Genomic DNA, 11,701 nt, shown 5'->3' with positions numbered 1-11,701 from the left:
AAGCTGAGATCAAGAAACCTCTTCGCATCCAGAGAAGCCAAAATTGTGCATCACTTCAAACGCACACTTTGAGTCTATGTACACAGTAACAGCCTTTTCTTTGGCAAGGATAGAAGCTTGAGTGAGAGATGAGTTCTGCTTCTTAAGCTGACTTCACAGTAGATACATGACAGCTGTCTACAACCCGATACCCAGTACATACAGCATAACCAGTGACTACGATACCCTTATTGTTATACGATATTGCACAGTCAATAATGGGCACATCAGTTAAATTGATACAGGTTTAGTAACATGGGCAGTGTCTAGGACACAGCCAGGTGGATCTCCATCCTCACTCGTGGGCATGAGGGAAACAGGGTTCAAACTGAGACAGCAGACCAAAGTAATTTGGCAAGCAGACAACAGTATTTTAAAGCGAGACAATCAAGCTGTAGAGAGGAGTTGTATTGAGGAGAAACACAACCGGCGAATCCAGCACAGCAACACTTAATGGGGAGGTCAACAGAATATTTGCAGAGCTTCATAGAATGTAAATATTGTGGGAGCCTAGAAAAGACTGGGTCCAGAACTGTAGAGTAATACGCTCTGGGATTTTTCTGATCCCCATGACCTTGTGCCAGCACTCCAAGTGCAAATCCATTTAGTTCATGATAATACAAAGTAATAGTTTGGTGTAATCAGGGAGCCCTAGAGTGGACGTGAAAGATAGAGCGTGCTTAATTTTTACAAATGCGTTTTTGGATTTGCTAGACCACTGCAGGGGTTCAGGGATATCTTTTCAAACATACTCTGCAAAGGTTTTTAAAATTTTGACTTATCTTTAACCCTGTGGAATGACACATCTGGTGCAAGTTGTATGAGAGGTTTTTTCCATAATTACATGCATACACAAATTGTGCATTGAGACGGTGCAGGTGGGTTATTCATCCGAATGACTCGGGCTATTATTGATGTAGGTTGTAATTCGCCTGATGGCAAGGCTCAGATGTGAAGAGAAGACAAGGCACTGATCTGTACATTCCTTGTCCATTCAATGCTGCTGCACACCCCGGCCCTACGTACACTCAGTTCCTACCCCTCTTCCTGTGAGCAGGTTTATTACAACAAAATACAAGACATAACTATTCTACCCTCCTTCCCACAGCCTTCGACCTCTCCCCCCGACCCCTTCTCACCACGGCCACAATAGAGACACAATGACACTTAAAAACTTTACAGGCAGCCAATTTTAACTTTTGTCATATTTTTATTTAAAAAATATTCTCCATGACAGCAGTGGTTTTATTACGCTCACTACTAATATGAAGGGGAAAAAACTGAACGGTCTTCTGAAGAAAAATGTAAACCATATAGTTTGGCACTAGAAGGGCAAAGCTCTCCATTCTTGACAGGGAGCATTTAACCTCGGCGCGGTCTCATCGTGAACTGGAAGAAGATCTTCTGCAGGGTTTTTTTCAAGAGATGTGGAAAGATTTTGCAGGTCGTGTGTATTGAACCTACACAGTGGCTACACAGCGGAGGTGAACACAAAACTGCAGCACAGGTGGGGGCTTAGCCAGTAACTGCACCATGATTAGGCCTACTGTGCAGTGTTGGACCACTGCAATAAAGTTTGATTACCAGAAGGTACATTTTTCAACATTTCCTTGGATTTGGGGAAACAAGTGAAGCTTTATGTGAGAACCCCCTTTCACAACCGATAGATGAGAAGCTCTCTCCGATCCTGCTTGAGCCAACAACCACTGATAACTGCTAATAGAATAGAAGTCCCCACCTCTGTACTGACTACTGCTGAGCCTCATGGACATCCACTAATAGACCAGAAGTACCTGAAATTACATCGTGGAGGTGAATCCTCGGGCAACACCTGTTAACCTCATTTATCCTTCTCTCAAGCCTATACCACAGACCATCAATAAGAAATGGAAAGCCTCAATAAAGGGACCTAGGAGCATAACAGGTGTGTCTGCTAATTTTTTATGTTTATGGGTTTCCTTTGGTATTACTGAAGGGCTCCTTCCATCATGTGCATTGTGCAAGGTGCAAAGTTAGCACCTGCACACTATACAGTAGATGTTTCCTCATCTACATGGGGAGGGGTGAAAGGTAGAACACACTTCAATGTGACCTTGTTCACATTACATTTGAAGGTGCACTGGTAAACAGGCCTTCGAGGGAAGCACTAATTGTCCACCAACTAGGTGGGGGCTTAGTTTGTATTTTTTCTGAATCGGTCACACAGCTCTAGTCTGAGCTGAGAATACCTAATGAGTGTGTGCACTGATGCAAACCAAAGCTGTGCTGTGTTACTATAATACAACCCCTAAAGACCCTTCCCCCCAACTTAGCGGATCACTCGTAAGCAGAACTTCCTCTCCTCCCTTGTTTATCTACTGGATCTAATCCCCAGTAACATTGCTAGTTGAGCAGATGCTCAAACAACACCTAGCTAGTGGAGCCAGCCCCACTGATATTAATATTAAATCAGAATCCCTACCATCTCCCTGGATTTAACTTACACTGACCACATCAAGAGACTAGTTTTTGGAACCCAAGTTCAGCTCCCCATTACTAGGTTCTGCAAGGAGTATGTTCTGAATAACATCTCATTTGCCGTCTCTTTCAATGTCACTGTTCTTCCTAACTTTGACCATGGCTAAGTGGTGGTGAAGGGCCTAGCCTTCAAAGTGCTGAACGTTTATTACCTCAAACCTGACATGGCAGAACTGACGGAGTTGGTCAATACTATATTTCAGCACCATAGACAACCATAGTATACGAAGGTGATAATGTTCCTCCTTCACCTTTACCCGTCCCATTATCTGCTGTTTAATGTTTGTGGATGTGGAGTAAGCTTTCCAAAAACTTATTAAGATCTTCATCACAGTTAACAACACCTGCGCATGGTGAAATCAGTAATATAATTGAGAGCTTATTTCTGGTAACCTCATCCACCCCAATTCAGAAAGTAACAAAAATGATCATTAATAATAACAAAATAGCATTCTGTTGTTAAAATATACATTAAAACATTTCTTCTTTTTTGTACAAAACAAGAAAAACAGTTGGAGGCCGCATGAAGTGTAAAGGAACGACCATGGCTCAAAGCTACACATGAAGACGGAGTCCTGAATCTCCCACCTCGACGCCCCTCCGCATCAATATCTCCATGCTGAAGCAGGCAAAGTTCAAGGCTTAAACATAATTTGCAAACAACAGGTTAATATTGGACATCTAGATTAATTTTGTCACAATGTTCTATGCTACTTAAGAGAATAGGCCCGACTGCTCTCAGTGGCACGCTGCTAAGCGCTAATTCCTCTGGAAAGACCCAGCCCCATCCAAACCATGCCAAGGCATCTACCTGCCCACCCACCACCAGCACCACCTAAACCCTCACCTAAGACAATCCCAATTAAAAAACAAGGCAATAAATTCTAAATCAGCATTCAATCCATGACCCCAAACTCTATCAACTTCAAAGAAACATCAATCAAAACCCAACCACTAACCATATCCAACCCCAAGTGCAGAGATTTATTCATAATTACTGACCTAACGTCAACACACACACCCATCAAGAAGTAGCCCAGATCCGCCAATCAAACGGAAACAAAAAAGACATACTATAACTAACCCAACAACTAGAGACTGCATCGAAAAATCCAACAGGTAAGCCAAATAAGGACTTACTTCACCCCAAACCAACTACACACAACAGTCCTCCATGCAGAAACCAAGAACATGACATATTCTATCCCAGACAGCCATACACTGCAGGCAATCCACAATCTTCAAACAACCCTAAACAAGCACTCACTGCACCCAAACTATACAGGGCTGCAGCCATGATAAGGCAATGACTATCAGTAAATGTGCACAAGCACCCATTAGAAAACAGACCAAAAGATGCATGATCCATTGAATGCCACTGTAAACAACTGTCCTACCAAAGAACAAGAAAGCTAAGACAATCCCTAACTTTAATGATCATCACCTGCAACAATATCCTCCAGCCATCATCAACCATCTTCCAAACAATTACGACCCCAGTAACCAACCGCACACAACCAACTGCCAACCTGAAACAACCATTAACCTTGCCCAACATGAACTGTGCACAAATACCCACATTCAACAATCAAACCATGAAATGCAGTCCATCAGCAGAGAGCAACGACTAATCATATCTAACACCAAAGCAAACAGAGCTCATCCACTAACAACCATCCCTTAAAATAATCACTACCTAACGACGATAAACTTCTCACAAATACCATGTACTGTATCAACCCAGTCTTAAGACAATTAACAAAACCTGCACATAGACAGTCCACTCACTAACAATACCACAAGCCAGCAATTGTCCGCCTCAAGCAAACCCGTGTGATAAATGGAAAGCTCACGCAATAATTGATAACATGGATAGCAAAATGGAAAGATGAGAGCAAACAAGCCTAGCATTCCAAGTGATGAACTCAATATGATTGTCCACAATCTGGATTTATTTGTGCACTTTCTTAGTCAGGAGTCCCTTTGGTACTTCAGGAGTGGTACATTATTGTTCAAGCAGCCTTTTCTTCCTCGCAGTATTTGGATCTGCTTTAGTGTCAGGGCATTGTATTTTAAATGAGGAATCCATGTCAACCACTCACAATGTCTCTCCTTCCAAGTTTAACACACTAATTGGAGTACATTTCAAACACAGTATTAAAATGAAGTTGCATATTATGCATATACTCTGGCATCAACAAGAGCACCACTATAAAATGTGTCATTTATTTTAAAGCTCAATATGACACAGTATGACAAAACCATATCTTAACTCTGCTTCTGTCTTTAGTAATTTTTTCAGTTGTCCATTGAGGATGTCAGCCTCCAGTTTGCGTGTCAGGGGGGTCATCTTTGTCTCTGGAAAGTGTCACTTTTTTTTGTTTGCTTGGTGACCATGTTTTATTCCTATTATCACTACACTCGTTTACTCCTAGTTCCTAGCACACCTTACCTCAATCTCATTTCTGCACAGCATTAAATCTGATAAGAATCTGAAGCTTGGGCACAGGCATGACCCCGCCATGATTTTATGTAGCCTTTTGGCAGCCTACCTAAAGTGACCCTCTAGATGCACAGAATCAATTTAGCCGATAATTTGTAATTTCTCCTATATCAGGTCCCTTTCCCCTGGATTTGCATTTTACAGCTTCCTAACGTTTGCTAGGGTAGGCAAAAAAAGACCAACAGGAATATATTTGTCGATATTGTTTGGCCAAAGTGGGCATCTAATCTTGAGCTAAAAGCTATGGGGCTCATTTATGAGCCTGTGACGCAGTGCAGCACAGCAAGTCACTTTAGTGCACTGCGTGACAGGGAAAGGGGAGGAATACACCGTAAAGGCAATACTGCACATTCCTGTCCTTTCCCTTGTGCCCTTATGGCAGCCTAGCGCCAACGCAGTCTAATGCACCATGGTGCAAGGGTGCCTGTGTTGAATGCTGGATTGTATTTGTGCAGGAAGGGACACCTTCCTGCACCAAAAATAATCCTGGGAGGCATATTCCTCCTTCTGTGTGTGCTGCAGAATGCAGCACACACAGGAAAAGAGGATGGAAATAGGAGAAATAAAAATACTTCTCCTCGTTATACCTCCCCAGGGAAGGTGTAAGATTTTGGCACGTCCCAAGGTTTACTAGTTCTTATAAATATGGGGATGCATCAAAATCCACGGGAGTTGCATGGGAACACCTACGCAACGTCCATGGAACGCCTTCTCAGGGCAGAGTAACGCAATGCAGCGATTTGCGCCGTATTGCGTTACACCAGATGTTTTAAGCCACTCAGAGCCACGCAAAGTGGCTTTGCGTGGCTCCAAAAATCTGACTTAGAGGTGTGCGTCACGCATACACCAAGTTGCATGGTGCAAATGTCATGCAACCCTCTCATAAATAAGCCACTATGTTTTCAGAAAAAAATCAAAGTGCTTTCCATGTGGGCCATGGAACTGAAAGGATACAGAAGTTGTTTTGGTCTGTACCCACATAAAGCAGGGTACATAGCTTTTAATCTGTGATGATCTTTAATGCAGAAAACACATTTTCCGCATGCTAGGCCACCGAATTCCAGATATCCAGGAACAAGTTGCCATAGATAGTGAGGAGCCTATCAGAATTCCATTAAGGCTTTTGTGCAAGTCAAATTAAATGTATGATGTCTTCGAATGTCCATTTCATGAGGAATACTTCCTGTGTCCTTAGAAATACTTGAAAAATGCACAAATACGATGTGCCACTTAAAGTATATATAACCTTTTTTAGTAAGAATTGTGAATTTCCAGGTGTATATCATATACCGCTCCTATACAGACGGTAAAGAATTTCTCCTACCCATCTGACTGAATTAAAGGCTTCTAAAAATTGTTGTATTTGACAGCTGTTTCCTATCCAGTAGTCAAAACCTGAAAGGGAGTCAAAGCTGACAAGACTGGTGGAAGTGTTCAAAATTTGGGAAGTGCTGGTTCGGTTAAAGATTGCCAATAACATGAGAAGCCAACTCTAGGGATATTTTCTTTTGTTCACCTGTGGAAATGATTGGACAATACAGGATCGCATACAGTAACCTGCGTCTCCAGTACAAAAGGAGAGTGTTCTCCAGGGAACCTGCTCCCTCCCCATCCAAGGTGCTAAGAGAGGAAGCTTTCTGTTGACATCTGATGCAAACTTGCTCAGCTCCACCACCACCTAGGAACCTTGAGAACACAAAGGAGGCTTTTGCCTAGGCTTCACCCTGTGAGGAAGTATGAAAAATGCTTAGTGTGTTGCCCTGGAGATGCAGGACTCCTGCAAGGTGGGTGACCAACAGCAAGAAGATGTTGCTCAGCAGCTATTCCAACATATCTCCTGCCAGAAGACAATGATGAGGGGAGGAAGTATCACCATGCTTTTTCACATAGAATATGACACTGTTATTGTTGGTAAAGACAGGTACCCTTACACTCTAAGCCAATGGACTAAAGATAGTTTAAAGCTCCAAGATATTTATGAGACAATCTGTCCTCCACAAGGCACAGCATGTGCGCCCTCAGAAAGGCCATGTTTGCTCACAGTCTGATGTACCTGCCTTTGCACCCAGTGAGAAGTAAAATACTCATACTAGTAAATAATTCTCACCTGCAGCTGATGGTCCAAAAAGCCCTAGCACTAGGTGGGGAATATCAATTGGCAAAGTCTTCCTCCTGCTTATCTCATTGGTATGCCAGGCAGATTTGCAATATGGAGTATCAGGAAGCTATAAATTGTAACTGCTGGAACACAGGAACAGTGACACCTAACACCTCTGTAACCAATCGTATTGTTTACCGGAAATGCCTGCACCACTGTGTCAAAATAGACTTAAACAACGGCAGATGCTAGCACTGAATGAGTAAGTCCATGGTCAATTACTTTTGCTCTTCATATGTTACAATGTGGTACAAGACTCATCAGAGGGCTTAGACTAAAAGGGAGGTGTAGTGCAACTCCTTGACTGTATCATAGCACTGATGGACAGTGGAAAGTAAGTGCTGGCATAGACAGAGCAGGAAAATACACTGGCATCATGGCTAGAAAAGTGTTGAGGTCCGAACCATTTTTGTGGTTTGGCCTGCGACAGACCTAGCATGGATGGTGGTGGGACACCAATGGCATAAGAAGCTGGAGTGGGACAAACACCATACTGGCAGCCAGGGTTGGGCAATAAGGTTTGAGTAGTGTATCATGTTTGAAGATCTATAGTTCCTCAAGTGAGGCAGGTCATAATATGGAACTACTAGCATAGCAAATTTCAGTACAACCACAATGCATTCCACGGGGGTGGGGGGCGGACGGGTGTGTGTGTGTGTGTATATAAATATATATATATATACATTCACACACGCACACACACACACAGGTCATTAAAGGTGTGTGTCCATTTCAGAAATCTCAAAGTCTGAACCCAGAGTCCTGCTCGAGGGCTCCTCCAACCTTCTCCACCATGGCTGTCAGCACGTCTTTCAGATGGGAAGTCTCTGGTGGAAAAGAAACTTTCTAGACCGGGTAGAAAATTATGCATTTTTGCTTCTGCCCAGCACTCTGCCTCCTTCCTGTGCGACCTTTATGTATCAGTTCCATCCTCCTCCTGCCTCTATTATTACTTCCAACCCTGTTCCAGATCTGCTAGCGCCTGCCATACACTGCTCTCCAGCAATTATCTCCTTGTGCATCACTGAACTGTATCAAAAATCGTCTGACACGGAGTCTGACACGGAATTAATTAGCAGTAAAAATGTTGCAATAATTGAACACAATACATTTTAATTTTAGGATTAGTATTGCAACTATTTATAAATTGGCCTCCTCACGCAATGCAGAAGCTGTGGCTTTAAGCTTCCTGGGAATCTGGTTCTTGTCCTGCAGGCTTATAGAACAGAGGATCACATGGACCTCTTACGCCTTTACAGCAACCAAGACTCTCTGTGCCCTGGAACGTAGACAACTCTCGTTCAGCTCTGTGTGGCAGCTCGCATCAAGCCATCTGCTTTTCTTGAAGTTTAAAAAACGTTCAAAGAAGAGAGAATTCTGTTAGGGTTTTGGAAATTAATTTGTTATTGCACAGCCTTTGGCCGCCCTTGGTGAGTGGAACCATAATTGTGAAGTTATCATTTTAACTTTGAAATGGTCAAGTGGCATTTCTTTCTGCTTGGACTGATATGAACAGTTAAAGGGTCAGTCTTTGATTTTCACAGGGGTGTTTTGAGTAATCCGTCCCATGCTGCTCTACACCTTCTAGGTGGCTGCGGCGTTTGCATGTTTCTCTGGTTGACATTGCCTGTTTTCTGCGTATTTCATCACTAAATACACCTGTAGCAGCTTTGCCAGAACTTCCACGCTATTACTGAAGCCACTATGTATTTAATGGTCAGGATCCTGGACTTCAAAAATATACGGTTCCTTGTAAAGTGACTGTACTTTGATAATATCCTGGCTTTGAGATGGAAACTTCCTTGCCTTGGACGAAACTTTAATACAATGGGTACCACAACAACATTTTTTATATGGTCACCATGACTTATGTTTGCAAAGATGCCACTTGGATGTGAAGTGAGTCATTAGTATCTCCTCCGGGTCTGATCCCTTAATGGACACTATAGTTGGTATGAAGATCTCACTATAATCCCTAGCTCCTAAGGATGGATAGCGCTTAGTGTTCTACGCCCAGGGTGCTCTGCAGGCCTCCACGTTGCAGACGTTATTGAATGATGATAATGCATTTCCTGCTTTGCACTCCTAAACAGAGCCACCATGGCCTTCCTCCTTTGCTATGATGGATTCATGGTTCCTCGGCATGACTTCAACTGCAGTTAGGTCCTAGTTTTTTTTCTATACATTAAAATCAAGAGATTGTGAACGCACATTTGCTCCATCATTACACAGATTAAAAATAGTACACATTACAAAGCATTTTTGGAGGGCTCTAGCCTGACGATGGACGATGTAAGAATGTAGAACTCTTTATGACAGCACACAGATTTCTTGATTCAAGAGCAATACTTTGCTTACGGTAGTTCTAGAGGTACTGAGATCAGAAAGGAAAATGGGCACTGTTAACTAGGATATGCTGAAACCACATACTCACTCAGCAGAAGCACGTGGGCAGTTACAGGCCAGTATGAATGATGTCACACGGGGTTCATGAATTCTTGTGGATCATCTGACCTCACCGTTTCTAATGCTGATACTCTGTCGCGCACACACATACATACAATTCCTCTCGAATGTACAGGGACACCCACAATCTTGATCCCATCCATACTTACACTCTCTACGTCACACAATCACCTTATAGTTACCCACCCCCAGACTTTTCCTGCTGGGTGTGGTAAGTGCTGGTGTGGTCGGAGGGCAGGGGAGGGGAGCTCAGAATACAACGCCCTAATGCTAAAGGCCACATCTAGTACAAGCGAGCAGCAGGAAGGAGAAGCTGCTAATGGCAAACATCTATTCTATACCCCCTCCCCTTTCCTGGTCTAAAGAAATACATTATTCCTAAGCGAAAATTAACAATCTTCAAGAGACACTAAGAAGCCTCATCAGGGTACCACCAAGGCACGCAGAGATGCCACCAACCCCACACACAGGGCAGGTGGACTCCACAAGCAGTGGACGGATGTCTGTCTGTGGAGGCAAAATTATCTCGCCGTCCCATCTCTTTTGGCCCTTCGGTGGTTCTCCCACATTGCACGGGGTCACAGTGCGTGTGTCACACAATCGTGAAGTTGTCCTCCCAAAGCCTTGGGCCACCTTCAGGAGTCCAGCAGGAGGCTGAGCAGGGTCCGCACCCTGCATGCACACCATCTCCGCAGGGGGCAGAAGTACTGGTAGTGGAACTGCTCAAACTCTGGTGTCTGCCGGATGTCACGGAGGAAAGCAATGTCCAGGTCAGACTCGGTGAGGATGATGAGGAGCAGGAGCAAAGCGAAGAGGATGCCAAGCGCTACAGGGAGCAGGCGCAGGACGCTAAGAGCCACAGTATTCGGTGGCTCTGCCTCACCGCTGGCTGTCAGAGCGCAGGGCACCAGACCGCCAGCCTCCTCAGACACAGGTACTGGGGTGCCTGGTTCCGACTCCCGCTCCTCCTCAATGCTGCAGGGGGCACCATTGACTTGACGGCCCAGCAGCAGCTCCAGGTTCTTCTCGGCCACTGGTGTTGGCAGCACACTTTCTGAAGGGTTATATGCCTCATCTGATATCACAGTGGCTCCAGTGCTACGCTCTGCTGTGAAATGCCGAGCGTGGCTCCCAAAGGTGTCGTTGTGAGAGGTTGAACGCACCGGGGTGGAGTGGGCGCTGTCACGGAGAGATTCAAGTCCTGCAAAAAATAAAAGCACCAGTGTGAGCTGTGAAAAGATGAGTTTGTGGGAAACAGGAAGAAAAATAGCTACAAATAAATGCACTTGAGAATGACAAAAGAAGGGTGAGACTGCTGGGTTAGAGGATAGACATGTGGCAAGGGGGGGTAGAGATCTTTGCATGGGACAGTTCATTTTTAAACAAAACATTAATTGTACAGAATTTAAATAAAAGCTAAAGCCAATGTCCTATAAAATATAGATAGCTGTATGGATCAAATCCGAAATAGTAACTGTCACATACCAAAGTAAAACTTAGAAACCAAGAATCTTCAAACAGGGTTTGAGAGCATGAAGAGAGTGGAGGTCTACTATCACTTCCAGATACACCACTTAAAAATCTCCCGATCTGACAAGCAAATTGGAAAGCTCTTCCCTTTGTAGTGTCACTGCAGAAATCTGCTTAAGGTCCCTACTGTTTGAGGCTGTTCTTGGTATCTCTTTGGGAATAGCAACGTGCTCTTTTCACCTAAGAGCGGGCACAGCAAACTTGGTTATGAAAAACAATACAAAGCAGGAAGAGCTGTGGTCATAAAATAATTCAGAATCTGGTTCCAGAATATGGTAAGGCTATACAGGATCTGGTCTACTCTATGGATCGAACACGAAGACCTACAGCGACTGGTTTTCATCTGGAAGCAATCATTTTGCTAGTGCTCTAGTGTGTACCTGGGTGAAGGACCCCCGAATATATGTTTTCTTCAAAGGTGGCACGTGATGTGAATTGTGGACTTTGACAGCTTTTGAATGATAATGATGGAAAGCTGTCAGACACCT

The 11,701-nt window shown here is 43.8% G+C and overlaps 1 protein-coding gene across 4 annotated transcripts in view; it reads right to left on the bottom strand.

The window, feature by feature from the left end:
• Positions 1-1,229: 1,229 nt before the first annotated feature.
• The window catches only part of FRMD5 (FERM domain containing 5), a 493,627-nt gene continuing 483,155 nt past the window's right edge, over positions 1,230-11,701 (bottom strand). For all 4 annotated transcript variants that reach the window (XM_085644690.1, XM_085644693.1, XM_085644691.1 and 1 more), the window contains one exon: positions 1,230-10,884. In XM_085644690.1, coding sequence (XP_085500816.1) covers positions 10,319-10,884 — 566 coding nt within the window. In that variant the 3' untranslated portion in view covers positions 1,230-10,318. The remainder of the gene's footprint in view (positions 10,885-11,701) is intronic.

This window comes from Triturus cristatus, chromosome 3_1 (assembly GCF_964204655.1).
Source record: "Triturus cristatus chromosome 3_1, aTriCri1.1, whole genome shotgun sequence".
In the NCBI taxonomy this organism is placed as follows: domain Eukaryota; kingdom Metazoa; phylum Chordata; class Amphibia; order Caudata; family Salamandridae; genus Triturus; species Triturus cristatus.
This window is presented reverse-complemented; position numbering and strand designations above follow the sequence as displayed.